The sequence below is a fragment of the Ovis canadensis genome, chromosome 15 (genome assembly GCF_042477335.2).
Source record: "Ovis canadensis isolate MfBH-ARS-UI-01 breed Bighorn chromosome 15, ARS-UI_OviCan_v2, whole genome shotgun sequence".
Lineage (NCBI taxonomy): Eukaryota > Metazoa > Chordata > Mammalia > Artiodactyla > Bovidae > Ovis > Ovis canadensis.
Window position 1 is genome coordinate 40,104,683 of NC_091259.1, and position 15,012 is coordinate 40,119,694.

General features: G+C 48.0%; 1 protein-coding gene across 1 annotated transcript in view; it reads left to right on the forward strand.

Moving 5' to 3' along the window:
* SORL1 (sortilin related receptor 1) overlaps window positions 1–15,012 on the forward strand; it is a 167,040-nt gene that overhangs the window by 147,405 nt on the left and 4,623 nt on the right. Inside the window, exons 41-47 of the mRNA XM_069554212.1 lie at window positions 473–657; window positions 4,056–4,175; window positions 5,117–5,281; window positions 6,263–6,437; window positions 7,428–7,534; window positions 11,016–11,208; window positions 13,980–14,192. Coding sequence (XP_069410313.1) covers window positions 473–657; window positions 4,056–4,175; window positions 5,117–5,281; window positions 6,263–6,437; window positions 7,428–7,534; window positions 11,016–11,208; window positions 13,980–14,192 — 1,158 coding nt within the window. The remainder of the gene's footprint in view (window positions 1–472; window positions 658–4,055; window positions 4,176–5,116; window positions 5,282–6,262; window positions 6,438–7,427; window positions 7,535–11,015; window positions 11,209–13,979; window positions 14,193–15,012) is intronic.

Consider the following 15,012-nt stretch of genomic DNA (forward strand, 5'->3'; position numbering starts at 1 on the left):
TGAAGGATTTCAAGACCCTCACAAGGCCAAATGGTTCTCCACAAGGATCGTATCAATTTATATCCACAGATGGTCAGCTTTAAAGGAATTTTTTCCATGCCCATGCACTGTGTTATTTGCAGTTTTCATTAATAAATTATGCCGAGTGAATTCATAAAATAATAAACTTCCTACATGAGAGACTCACTTAAATGGAGAGGTTACATTGGAAAAAATAGGTGGACTTCCCTGGTGGTCCAGGGGTTAAGATTCCACGCTGCTAACACAGTGGGTGAGAGTTCGATCCCTGATTGAGGAGCTAAGATCCTACATGCCGCATGGCACAGTCAAAAGATAAAAAGGAAAAAAAAAATGTAAAAAAATAAGGTGTACATATAAAGACATGTGCAAAAGAAGAAGATTTGTTTTTAATTTAAAAATTGAGTGTGCGTATAAAGACCACTGCTCCAACCCTTTGACCCTGTTTCCCCAGTTGGCAACCTGACAGCTCATACGCCCTACGAGATTTCTGCCTGGGCCAAGACCGACCTGGGGGACAGTCCTCTGGCATTCAAGCGTGTCACAACCAGAGGTGTCCGCCCACCCGCCCCGAGCCTTAAAGCCAAGGCCATCAATCAGACGGCAGTGGAATGCACCTGGACGGGTCCCAGGAATGTGGTAAGTCAGCCTGGATGACCTCTGCAGACTGAGGATGGACCCTCCCCTGGCACTAGACCACCGGACGCCCCCAGGGCTTCCCCCGTCACTGCTCTTTTTTCCTTATCCCAAACACAAGCTACCCTCTTGGTCAGCTCTGGTTGCCTCCAAGAGGCACCTGACATCCCTTTCTACAACCGGGCCTGGCGTCTAAGAAGAAAGAACCCCTGTAGTTTAAGCCGAGTATGAAGAGGGGTCACGTTCCTGATCAGGCACTGTGGGGGACGGTTCTTACCTGGGGATGGGTGAGAAGTCAGTTGCCTTGACAATGAGTATTGCACCCGAGGACCATGCCCGGGTTCCTCTCGCCCCTCCCCACCCGGGGGATCCCCCACCCACAGGTTGTCTTCTCAGGTGCCGCCCCCACAAGACATGCCTCCCTATTCATTCCAGGGTCCCCACTGCACTTGTGCTTGGCTCTGTTTCTTTTATTTATTCATTTTAATGCATTTGATGCACAGGGATTAGATCCGTGCTGCTTTTTGAGTCAGGTTTTGCCTTCCCTCCTCCCCAGTGCGCACCTTGCTTTGCTTTTAGGCACACCTTCTCAGGGCTGTTTTCATCCACCTCCTGCCTCTGCCCCGTGGCTCCTGCTCTGTCTTCCCTGGAAACCTTCCCCCTCCTGCTGTGCAGTCAAATCCTAGCTCTTCTCCTTGGTCTCCTTCCCTTAAGAACTAAATCCCTGGAGTTGGTACTATGCAGCCTGTTTCATCAGACGCTGTGGATCTGATTTGATATCTTTTGTCTACTCTCATATCCCTAGCTAGTTGATAAGATCTTGAAGGGAAGGGTCATTCTCTGAGTTTTCCAAATGGGAAAGTGTGTGGGACTAAATCTGTAAGAATCCTCAGTGGCTGGTGAGGAGGAATTGGCCTCTGTCTTCTGAGGACGCATCCAGTGTGCACTGGTGGGCAGCACTGGTTCGTGGGGAAAGAAGCAAGGTTTGCCAGTAACTGTGCGCTTAGCCATGAAGAAGGAAGGGGAGGTGAGAGTTGTTGAGCACCTACTGTGTGCCGGGCATGATGCCCAAGCTCCATCCACGGTTTCCCCCTTCCTACTTTTATCAGCTCTGTGGGGTAAATGTTTCTGCTCTACCAGTGAGGAGACCACGGCCCGGAGGGGTGAGGTCACTGGCCACAGTCAAGGGTTAGTAAGCAGCAGACTGAGTTAGAGCTCAGGTCCAGCTGGAGTAACAGCCTGGGCGCTTCTGTTGAACCTCACTCTGAGGCAGGGACGGGGATGAGATGCCCAGAGCCACCCCTGGGCTCTGTTTTACCTGGAACTGGACTCTCCTTAGAGAGGGGCCTCTGTCTCTGGTTTATGTGCCCAACTCGGGCCTGCCTACCTGTCACACCCAGCCATCTGCACAGAATGGGCGTTATGTATAGAGCACTAGTCTGTGACTTGATTTTGGTGTCTTATCACATGTGAACTTGGAGAAGGAGCCTCCTCCATGTTGAGTCTGCTTGCACTCATGGTAGCCTTCTGAGGGTCAGGGGCCCCTGGAGTGCCCTGAATGAAGCTCTCAGCTCCCACCTGTCTCCAGCTCACTGTGGATGCTGGAGTCTCACCCAGTGTTGTCTCCACCACAAGAGCTGTTGCCATCGCTGCAAGTGTGGCCTTCTTACACCCTGGCTCCCTGGGCTCTGGGGTCCCCTTTCCTGGCTCTTGGCTGGAGCCCCCAGCCACAGGCCCATCCTTTCCAGGGTCAGACCTGCCTGCACCCTGCACCCCTCTGCTGTCCCATCTGAGCTCACTCGTTCCCCTATTCCTGCTCCATTCCTATTTGTTTATCTGGGACAAGAGAATCCCTGATGGGTTTCCTGCACCCCCAGGGCTTCTCCAGACCTGTACGGTTTTCAAGTCTCCTGTCTTACCACTTATATGCTCATGGAGAAAATGCCCTCTGTCTCTACCTTACAAAGAAAGCATCCTCACACTTACCCTGTTATAAACACTCCCAGCCTTCACTTTTCCCGCTACAAGGGCCATCAGACTCCCACCTCCTGCTTTAAACTCCGTGTATATCACTTAGGGTTAAGAATGGCCACATAGAACAGGAGTGGCTTTCAACAGTTTATTTCCCTCCTAATTATGAGTTGTTCAGAGTTTGGAGTTCAACCATCCGGGGCTTCTATATCAGCAACATGATTTGATCCGTTTCCCAGGCCCTACCGACAAAGGTCTGTGTAGTCAAAGCTGTGGTTTTTCTTATATGGATGTGAGAGTTGGACCATAAAGAGGGCTGAGCACTGAAGAATTGATGCTTTCAAACTGTGGTGCCGGAGAAGACTCTTGAGAGTCCTTTGGACAGCAAGGAGATGAAACCAGTCGATCCTAAAGGAAATTAACCCTGAATATTCATTGGAAGGACTTATGCTGAAGCTCCAATACTTTGGCCACCTGATGCAAAGAGCTGACTCTTTGGAAAAGATTGAGGGGAAGATTGAGGGCAAAAGAAGAAGGGGGAGGTGACAGAGAATGAGATGGTTGGGTGGCATCACTGATTAAATGGACATGAGTTTGAGCAAACTCCAGGAGATGGTGAAGAATAGGGAAGCCTGGCTTGCTGCAGCCCATGGGGTTGCAAAGAGTTGAGCACACCTTAGTGGCTGAACGACAACAGCCGGTGCCCTGCCACCCTGGCCTGTGGCAGGGCTTGCAGTCCAGGGCTTGGACTGGCCCACGTCGCCGTGTGTACTCCAGGCAGCGGGAGGGGGAAGAAGTGCTCTCCCTGCATTTCCATGAGGCCCACTGAGGTCCCGCCCAGGATGTCTGCTAACATCTTGTTAACCATCCCTGTCACCTGGCCTCTCCTGCCTGGAGGAGGGAGGTGAGATGCGGGCTTGTTTCCAGGTAGCAACTCACTGAGAACCAGGATTCTGCTGCGGGGGGAGGGGAGATCAGGGACCTGCTGGGCAGCCGGCAGTGTCTGCCCTCCCGCCACACATTCTCTCCACCAGCTTGCACACTCGCTACCCCCATCACACTAGAAGAGTGGCCCCACTTCTTGGTCATTCCCTCTTTTTCCCAGCTTATCATGCGGTCTTCTAGTATAGCTTCCAGGAGTTTCATATTTACAACTCGTTATTTATAAATCTGTTTTTCTTCTTTGCCTGGCTTTCCTCAAGAAAGCGAGCTCTGAGGACAGAGACCACATCTTGTTTGTCTTCGTAGGTGGGAAGCCGCTGCCTGGCCCAGGGTGCCTTCTCTGTAAACGCTGATGAAATAGATGCCGAGTGAAGACTTCTTTGTGTGCTCATGTGGAGCAGTTCCCAGGGTCTTAAATCAGGGCTTTCATGAGAGTGAGGTCACTGGCCATTGAACTGGTGCCCTTTTCTGATCTCTCCTTTTACCAGGTTTACGGTATCTTCTATGCCACGTCCTTTCTTGACCTCTATCGCAACCCCAAGAGCTTGACTACTTCGCAGCACAACAGAACAGTCCTTGTCAGTGGGGACGAGCAGTATTTGTTTCTGGTAAGTTTCCTAATGCCAGGAGCACAGAGGAATGTTTTATTTTTTGAGGAGGTCTTAATTGCAGGGCTCCAAGCTCAGACCTAGGACCTGGGGAGCTGGAGATGCAGATTCCAGGATCCGTGTGTGTGTGCACACGCGTGTGTGTGCATTCAGTGTGAGGGGGTGGGAGGAGGGAAGGAGAGAGATGAGAGGATAGTTCTTCTGCACAAGCATCAGGTTTTTACTTGAAGCACAGAATGAACGGCCACTTAACCATCTGCAGCTCCCTTGTTCAGGACTGAGAACTTGGTAATGGGTCTCAGGAATAGATGAAAGCTTGTATCAGATTCCACTTCTAGGAATTTAGCCATACTTTTTTTACATGCGTGCCAAGATATATGGAAAATCATGTTTGGGCTACTATTACTTGTGAAAACAAAAGATTTGAAACAAACATCTATCAGGAGAAGACTGGTTAAAAGTATGACAGCTTATCTTTGAGATGGAATACAGGGCAGTCATGCAGCACAAATACAGCAAACTAAATGTACCGATTTGGAAAAATTCCCAAGCTGTATTATTAAGTCAAAGAACCAAAGAGCATAATTATGTGTGTAGTGGTTTTCCATTTGTGTAAAAAAGTTAAGGACAGTAAGTTATACATACACACACATGCATAAGCACACACATGTATGTATGTATGTATGTATGTATGTATCTACACACACCCTCCCGTCCCTGTGTATCTGTGCTTATATTTGCATGGGACATTTCTGGAAGGAAGCATGTAAAATCATTACTAGTACTGCCTGTGGGAAATGGATGAGAGATCTGGGGTAGGTGGGGGCTTATCCTGCATCTTTTTGTATGCCTTGAATTTTAACTGTACGTGTGTCACTGTGTTGTTGGGGAAAAAAATGGTTTGCTGACCACTGCGTGAATTCGCGTGGTGTTTGTTTCAGGTCCGGGTGGTGGTGCCTTACCAGGGGCCGTCCTCTGACTATGTCGTGGTGAGGATGATCCCGGATAGCCGGCTTCCTCCCCGTCACCTGCACGTGGTCCGTATGGGCAAAACCTCTGCTGTCATCAAGTGGGAATCCCCGTACGATTCTCCAGACCAGGACCTGGTGAGCAGGCCAGGCGTGCTGGCGACTTTGCTTACTCTGGACGTGGTTTGGTCTGGGGGCAGGGGGGTCCTGTAATGGGGCAGGAAACCCAGGCCTGGTGCATGGAGCTCAGCAGGCGGTTCCCCCCATTTCCGCCTCGCCAAAGACAGGGTCCTCATCGGTATCTCCTCTTTGTGGTCATGTCCTGGCTGCTATATTGGGTTGTTCCTCCTTTTCTCTGCCTTCATCAACAGTTGGCCTGCAGGTTAAATCTAGCCCACTGCCTATTTTTCTAAGTAAAGTTTTATTAGAACCAAGGTATACCCATTTGTTTACATGTTATCTATGGCTGCTTTCATGCTACAAACAAGAGAGTTGAGTAATTGTGGTACATACCATCTAACCTTCAAGGCTAAGATATTTACCATGTGAACCTTTATAAAAAAGTTTGCTGGCCCCTGCCCTAAGGTGGGGCTCAGTGGTAAAGAATTCACTGGCCGGGGCAGAAGGCATGTGTTTGATCCCTGGGTTCGGAAGATCCCCTGGAGAAGGAAATGGCAACCTACTCCAGGATTCTTGCCTGAGAAATCCATGGACAGAGGATCCTGGCATGCTGCAGTCCTTGGGGTTGCAAGAATCTGATATAACTTGGCAACTAGACAACTGACCCTAAAAGAAGAGGCATTTATTCTAGAAACATCTCCCACTTTCACTTTCCCAGGCTGCTTTGACCTCCATCCCCTCGCCCTCCCTGCCATCCCAGGGGTGGGTGGTTTTTTGGGATCATACTGATAATTCTGTGCACAGTTCTGTGCATGAATGCTTGTTGTAAAGTTGGACCTGACCATCCCAGAGGCTTTCCAGAGTCAGATGTTGGGACCCATATTTTTGGGGGTCACAGCCACTGACATACTTCTGTCAGTCACTTGGGCCGCCACTGAACTTCAGAGTAGAAAAGGCCAGGTTTCTGATTACCATTAAGATGTCTTTTTCTTGTCCCAGTTATATGCAATTGCAGTTAAAGATCTAGTAAGAAAGAGTGAGAGGAGCTACAAGGTGAAATCCCGCAACAGTACCGTGGAGTACACGCTGAACAAGTTGGAACCTGGAGGGAAATATCACATCATTGTCCAGCTGGGGAACATGAGCAAAGACTCCAGTATCAAAATTACCACGGGTAAGCTGGTGAGAGATTAGAGGCCTTCTCACACAGCAGGGTCCCCTATTGCTGCTAGGACTTCTCAAGGTGTGGCATTTCTTTTTTTTTCTCTTTTATTTTTTTGAAGACATGGGATTTCCATCAGGACTTGCCCAGGAAGTACAAAGATGACCCTCCAAATCCTGGCTGGGGCAGAGCTGTGCAGGGGCCCCAGGCTCTGGGCTGCAGGGTGGTGGCAGGGGCACCATGGGCAGGATAGTAGCTGTCATTTTCTATATTCTCTGTCCCCTGTGGTCTCCCTTCCCCTAGCTGGTCTTGACATTTTCAAGAGAGTTAGGAAACGAAACTGAATCTTTGCCCCTTAAAGCCAAACGTTGCATCTGTGCTGTGTACCTGGACTGAAGTCATAGTGGTTTCTAGGGCAATATGAGATGCAGAAATGGACAGAGACCAGGAACTGGTTAATACGTTAAAGGATGATTTGCTGGCTCAGGTCAGGTTCAAGTTCATAGAGCAGGTAGTAAGCCCAGTTATTTGGACAGCAGACAACATCAGGAGTAACAGTATTGGAGGCTGGCAGTGTGGACTGTGGGCCTGGAACATACTTGGTGGTCATTCCGGAGCTCTGTCTTCGGGCTGAGCTCTCTAGGCCCTCACTGAGCCCCTCTGGAATTTGGGGCAGGAAAGCAGGCTGGAACCAGAGCAGAAGTGCAGGCAGGCTTTGGACTAGTCCAGCCTCACCCCATCCCCATTTGTTTTTGACCATCTTTTGGTCTAAGGGCTACTAAATTAGATACCATCCAAATTTCTTGGCTAAAGACATAACAACAAAGTAGCTGTCAGATAAAGTGTCTAGACTGCTAGGCTGTGTACTAAGTGGATATATGTGGTTTCTTTCCCCTTAACTAATTCCTTTAGGGTTGGTGTTATTTCATCAGCCTTTGATGGACAAGCGGAGACTCACATGTATAGCCACTAACTGTCTCTTTCTTCATCTTTCATTTTCAGTTTCATTATTAGCACCTGATGCCTTAAAAATCATAACAGAAAACGACCACATCCTTCTGTTTTGGAAAAGCCTGGCTTTGAAAGAAAAGTATTTTAATGAAAGCAGGGTAAGTTCCTCCCTCCTTTTCAATGGCTTTGGAAATCTAATTGAAATGCCGTTTTGGAGATGAGCTCGTTAACAGCCTGCTGGCATAGATGGAGTCCAAAGAAAGAATAGGGCAGGGGAATGAACGTGAGAATTAAAGGACCATTTTCGATGGGATTGCTAATTAGCCAAATGTTTATACTGCCCATTAAAGATGCGAATCTCTGCACTAAGCACTTTTCAGTTGTGAACTGGTCGTCCCCTGAAAGACAGGGAAATGGGCTGGAGTCCTCGCTCTGCTTCCTAGGGCTTGACTGGGACTCAGCAGCGGCACTCAGGGCCCATCTCTCCCAGATAGTCTGAGGGCAGGGCCATGGTATGGCTTCAGTACAGGGGAGCCGAGCTGCGCTGCCAACCTAGAATCCCATCAGTTTCTTTCCAGTGAACAGGAGGTGCTTGAAGGTAGTCTGTTGACATATAAAAACACCGTGTTTTGTTGTTAGCAGGCCAATTACTATATTTACAGCAGGAGATAGGAGGAGGCGTGTGGCACCTGGAAACAGATTTGCCACCCAAGGGTCTTGAATGAAGCTGCTTGGCTCCATTGTGAGCAGAGCATTGTGAGCTAAATAGAGACACAATAAAAATCAACAACGGCTTTTTTGGGTTATGGTGTCCATAAAGACCCCAATGGCTTTAAATCATCACAGTGTAATGTCAGAAGCAAAGAGAAATTAAATGTGAAAATTCTTCACAACTCTCACAACGGTGACATATAAATGGTTAGTATACATAAGTATAAAGAAGGCTTTCAAACAAATTCAAAACAGAAATACAACCCTTGAAAAATGCAGATTTGAGCTGTGCACGTCCACAGATAGCCTACAGTACAGTAAGTCCCCTATACATGAACCTTCAAACTGTGAACTTCCAAAGATGCGAACGTGGGTTCACATGTCCAGTCACGTAAGTTAGTTCACATGGCTGGGGGGTTGTCACGTGTGCATCCTCTACAAGTGGTTGTGCGTTTGTGTACTTTAGTGTACTGTATAGAGTGGGTTTCACTGGTAGCTCAGATGGTAAGGAATCTGCCTCCAATGCAAGGGACCCAGGTTCAATCCCTGGGTCAGAAAGATCCCTTGGAGAAGGGAATTGGTACCCACTCCAGTATTTTTGCCTGGAGAATTCCATGGAATGAGAATGCTGGCAGGCTACAGTCCACAGGGTCGCAAAGAGTCAGACACGACTGAGTGACTAACACTTTCACTTTTCACTGTATAGAGTACAGTAGTACAGCATCTTTATTTCCAGCCCAGGATGTCCAGATGTGGATGGTTTAGTTGCTAAGTTGTGTCCGACTCTTTGTGACCCCGTGGACTCTAGCCCACCAGGCTCCTTTGTCCATGGATTTCCCAGGCAAGAATACTGGAGTGGTTGCCATTTCCTTCTCCAGGGGATCTTTTCAACCCAGGGATTGAACCCAGGCCACTTGCATTGCAGGCAGATTGTTCACTGACTGAGCAGCGAGGGAAACCCTGGAATGGCCAGAAGGAAGCGTAAAAGTAGTGGTATAGAGCCAATTGTGTTAGTCGGGTACCTAGGCTAATTTTGTTGAACTTAACAAACAAATTGGACTTACAAATGCACTCTCTGAATGGAACTTATTCGTCTGTAGGGGACTTAATATACCAGACAGTCTGCAGATAGTTGGATCCAAAGATGCAGACCACGAGTCCAGAGGAAGCATAAGTCATTCTTGGATTTTTGAGGGTCAGAGCCCCCACTGCCACAGTGTTCAAGGGTCAACTTATTCTCATTTTGAATAAGGTGCAGGTAACAAAGTTAAGAGTTTCAAGCAACAGTGAGCAAAAGAAAATAGTTTCAGCTCCGCTAGGAATCTAAACTTGCAACAAGACACAGCACTTTCATATTACATTGACAAAAGTTTTGGGGAGGGATAGTTATTCACGCATTGGAGAAGGAAATGGCAACCCACTCCAGTGTTCTTTCCACGGCGGAGCCTGGTGGGCTGCCATCTACGGGGTCGCACAGAGTCGGACACGACTGAAGCGACTTAGCAGCAGCAGCAGTTAATAGTAAGAGGGTCATAGCTGGAAAGAGGAGCCCCCTGGGAGAATGAATGGGCTCCACCTTCTGTAGGGCACTTACAGTAGGTATCAGAAGCATTGAAAATGTGACATCCTTCGATCCAGTAATCCTTCTAGGATTTTACTCTAAGGAAACAATGTGCATAAAGAATTTTATTTATAACAGTAATTAAGAAGAGATAACCTAATGCCCACCAGAAAAGGATCAGTCCAGTAAATTTTGGGTGGCTAGCATTTGTATCATTTTCCATTTTTTTAAATACCTTTATGTGTTTTGCAAATGTCCTATATCACATATATGTTAGATAGAAGATAATAAATGCTAGTTACTAGTTTATAAATAAGGATGTAGGAGTGGGGACTCCAGGCAGGTGGTCCAGGACACCCAGTTGTCATCAGGGTGGCAGGAGCCCAGCTTTATAAAGGTTGGGCTTGCAGTCAGTATTCCATTCCCATCGGAGGGTTCCGGCCTAAGCTGTACGGGTCCTTCTTCCTGCTACCTGACTTGGAGTTCAAAGAAGGTGCAGGTCAACAGAACAAGAACCAGGAGATCATGATTATGCTGTGGGGCCCAATATGTGAGTAGAGATAGAGAGGAGAAGGGGTTTTGCGGGGACAGAGGAGGTGCCGGTAGCTCTGATGCTGGGAAACTTGGAGACTGACCTAGAAGTCTGGAAGTCAGTCCTGGTCCCAGCCAGCATGCTGGGTTCGGGCTGTTCCAAGAGGGACTTTCCCAGCACAGGAGCCAAGGACTCGCGCTGAGCCAGTCTAAGTCAGAGGCGTATTCCATACTCCCCCAGTGAACAGATCTGAGCTGCTGCGGTGCTGCTGGGTTCAAGGCCAGGCTGGACTGGGGCTAAGATCAGCTTGGAAGAGTAGGAAAGAAAGGAGGGAGGAAGTGAGCTGGCAGCTGACAGTGGAGTTCCCACAGGCTGTTTTAAGGAGCAATGTCTCATTTTCACTATTGCAAATTCCTTTTTTTTTTTAAACCTCATGGCTGAAATCCACTGCTGCCTGGATTAGTCCAGTCCCATTACAGTGAACTGTTGCTTTAATTGTATGGATTCTTTGTGGCATTTAAACATTCCTGGAGATGAGTGAACCCACCAGAACTTTAAAAAATCAGTGTTTGTTAAAATGACTTTTGTTTTTCCACTTCTGCTACGTGGCTCAGAAGCAGACATGGTAGTTATTTGAGACTTTAGGGATGAGAAAATGCCCGTTTTCTGAATCTAATCTCAGTGATAATGTACAAAGAACTGGTACGAAACTCAGAGTGCTCTAACATCTATCAGTCCCTGCAGGAAGGAGCTTATATAAGGTTGTAACCTGTAGCAGAAGCTGTCGGTGTCCTTGTTTAACTTCCTGAGCAGTCCCTCCTGTGTTTGTTTTCAGGGCTACGAGATACACATGTTTGATAGTGTCATGAATATCTCAGCTTACCTTGGGAATACTACTGACAATTTCTTTAAAATTTCCAACCTGAAACTGGGTCATAATTATACTTTCACTGTCCAAGCACGATGTCTTTTCGGGAGCCAGATCTGTGGGGAGCCTGCGGTCCTGCTTTATGATGAGTTGGGGTCTGGTAAGTCACTGTTGCTACCATTTCCTGGGAGATATATCAAGGATGTAGCATGGTTTGATGAACATGTGCGTGCGTGCTCAGATGCTTCAGTTAGACTCTTTGCGAGCCTATGAACTGTAGCCCTCCAGGCTCCTCAGTCCATGGGATTCTCCAGGCAAAAATACTGGAGTGGGTTTCCATGTCCTCCTCCAGGGAATCTTCCTGACCCAGGGATCGAACCCACATCTCATGTCTCCTGCATTGGCAGGCGGGTTCTTTACCCCTAGCGCCACCTACCCTTGATGAACATGTGTCTTTCTAAAAATGCATTTGAAATATTCTTGTAGTGCTAAAGAAAATCATTTATGCATCAGCTTAATCAGGCATTGGATTCTTTAACAAATCCTTCCCTAGTCAGGCATGCTGTGAGGTGCTAGGGTTACAAGGTGACCATATTCTGAATGTAAGTCAGAAGAAAGGAAATGTTTTGTTTAAAAAGGAGATTCTATTTGAGAAGCCATAGCTTAATGAGTTTTGTTTTTATTTTCTGGAGGACCTTTCAGAGCCTCTAGTATGCTAATATTCCCCATGATTTTCCAAGTCAATAGATTATCTCATCACAGGGTCACTGACTTCCCAGCCTTCCCTCCATCTTTGCCATCACCCTCAGATCACATCTTGAGGTCAGTCTGGGACCTCTGTCTTCTGGATGCTGACAGACAGCAGTGTGAGGCCATGTTTATGGCAAGGGAGAGGAACCTCCCATTTACACAGAAATTCTGCTCAGGTCGTAATAGCTTACCCAGGATTTCAACAAATGTTTTGCCACTGGTCTATTTAGTTACATTTATTCCCAGTCAACAACCAACCAGTGCTTAAGCTCAGAATCTTATGTTAGACCTGTTGTCTGTTCCACCACCCTTCCTGGCGTGGCTTCTAGTGGAATAACCTATCCTTGGCATCTCTCTAAAAGAGGGAGAGCTTGGGACTTTCCTAGTGACGCAGTGGATGGGACCCCGCCAGACAGTGCAGGGGACGCAGGTTCCATCCCTGGGCCAGGAAGATTCCACGCGCCGAGGAGCAGCTAAGTCCATGCACCACACACAGCTGCTGAGCCCACCCTCTAGAGCCCGAGCGATGCAACTGCTACAGCCTGTGTTCCTAGACCCCATGCACCGCGTCATGAGAAGCACTGCAAGAAGAAGCCCACGTACTGCAGCGGGAAATAGGCCCTGCTCGCCACCGTGAGAGAAAGCCCACGCGCAGCAGTAAAGGCCCAGCGGGGCCAAAATAGATAAATAAATAAAAACTGTAAAAGGAAACCTGGTACATCTCAACCCTTTGGAGAATTGTAGCCCATTCGCAGGTCTATAAAGTTCCTACACAAAACAACCAACCAAACTCTTGTCCTAGTGTGTCTTAAGCAGAGCCTCCTTTTTAAGTAAAGCCAAGTAGCAACCTGTGAAATAGACTTTGGGGGAAAACTGCCGTGAGGACATGTGCCAGCTGCCTTTGTAAAACCAGGATTGTCAGGTGGGAGAGTTGCTCGGGTGGACGTTTCCTTGGAGCACATCCTGCCCTGTGATGCTCGCATCCCCTTGGAGGTGGGTGGGGGTGGGAACGTACTCCATCTCTGTCGCCTCTGCCATGCTGGCTTCCTCTTGACTGCTCCAGCCCAGAGCTTTCCCCCTGGTTACCACTTCACAGTTGAGGTTAGGTTGGGACACGTGATAAACTGGGGAGAGTTTTGTCTAGTAAAGTCAATGGTGAAGGAAATGAAAGACATGGATATTGAATTGTTATATCAGGCTTGCAGGAAATAGCTGTTCTCTGGCTCATCTTTATGGGGACCTGTTGTGATGAATCCCTGTGTAACTACTGAACTTCCCCCATGAGGAGGAGGCTTGGCCCCATCTCCTCACCCTGCACCAGGGAGCAGCGTCAAGGCTAATGAGGCTTCTCATGGAGACCAAGGAAGTCCACTTTGCTTCCTTAGCTAAAACTGACTCACATGACTGTGTTCCTGCCGCAGGCTCAGACTTTCCCCAGGGTTTCTGCCATACAAAGTCTGCCCGTTTCAGAAAGACTGGCTCAGACCCAACAGAGTCCTGTTGCTATAACCGTATCCGTACATCATGAAGCTAGTATTTGTTGAAGACAATGGGAAGGCAATATCACTGATAGGTTATAGACACCCAAAAGGCTTTGCAGAGAGCTTTTAAAAAATGTTAAATGTATATGGAAAGATTCCCTCTTTCTCTTTTAAGTAAAAAATAAACCTCATAAAACTTCATGAGCTGTTAAGTCAGTATTGCAGTAAAGGAATCTTGTTTGTATCACTTAATGGAGCTTCAGGTAATTGCAGTTCAGAGTGACTTTGGTGCCAAGTAGGGGGAAATAATTGCAATCTCGTTAATTAGTGGTCTGATTTCACATCCTCTTATGTAAGGCAAGCAAGTGGTCTTAAGTAATAATGCTAATGAAATCAGTGTTGATACCCCAACAAAGGTCTCCCTTCCAAGAGATTATCTAAATAACCAACGAGGCAGTGATTAGGAGCCTGATGTAATTACCGTATTTGCACGCATGAGGCCTGTCCTCCATCAGCTCGTGGTGAGGAGTTGGGAAACATTCGGATGGCACGTGTAGGAACGTGCCACAGGGGACAGGCGATTCGGGCAGCTGCTGCAGACTCTCGGCATCGTTTGGGTGGCTCGGAAGGCGAGGGGTGGCCTGGTCCTTTCTCCTGCCCTCCTGTGGGAGCCTTATGGGTTGGTGTCTTGCTTTGGCAGGTGGCGATGCGTCAGTGATCCAGGCTGCCAGATCTACTGACGTAGCTGCCGTGGTGGTCCCCATCTTGTTCCTGATCCTGCTGAGCCTGGGCGTCGGGTTCGCCATCCTATACACAAAGCATCGGAGGCTGCAGAGCAGCTTCACAGCTTTCGCCAACAGCCACTACAGTTCCAGGCTGGGCTCAGCCATCTTCTCCTCGGGGGATGACCTGGGTGAGTGGGGCAGGGTGCAAAGTTCTCCCTCCTGGGGCGGACCCCACAAGGCCAGGGGCTTGCTGAGGAATTGCCTACCTTGAGCTCATCTTTTGATGCTAGCAGAGTTCTTCATTAACCAATAATCCCACTGCTTTGGGATGAATCAGTCGGAGCCCTTTATTTTGCAATTGCTTCTAAATTAAAATACCAGTCCTCTGTTCAGTGGGGGCTTCCCTGGTGGGTCAGTGGTAAAGAATGCATCTGCCAATGCAGGAGATGTGGGTTTGATCCCTGGTCTGGGAAGATCCCCTGGAGAAGGAAATGGCAACCCACTCCAGTATTCTTGCCTTCATGGGAAAGCCCATGGACAGAGGAGACTGGTGGGCTATAGCCCATGGGGTCACAAAAGAGTTGGACACAACTGAGCAACTGAACAAAACTGTTCGATAGCATGCCCAAGACAGGGAGTTCTGTCAAAGGTGGGAGCTTGCCTTGTACACAAAGGGTGGGTGAACCCTGCCTGGGCTTTGGGTGTTCCCAAAGTGGCAGCAGATTCTCAAGAATTTCCGACCCCTCTCATCCCTCACAGATGGAGATGTTTGGAGATGTTTGTCTTGACTGACAAAAAGCCATGCTTTCTTCATCGGTCTCTGTCTAAATTACCCTTCCCATCATGCTGTTTCTCTCTCTCGTGGCTAGCACAACCTCACTGGCTGTTCTTCTTTTACGTATTGGTGGTATATGACCTGGGGAAGAGAAGGAAATGTCCCCGTTCTTATATAAATGTATGTGTGCTCAAATTCCAAAATGCTCATGGAGGAAGTAAACCACTTAATAA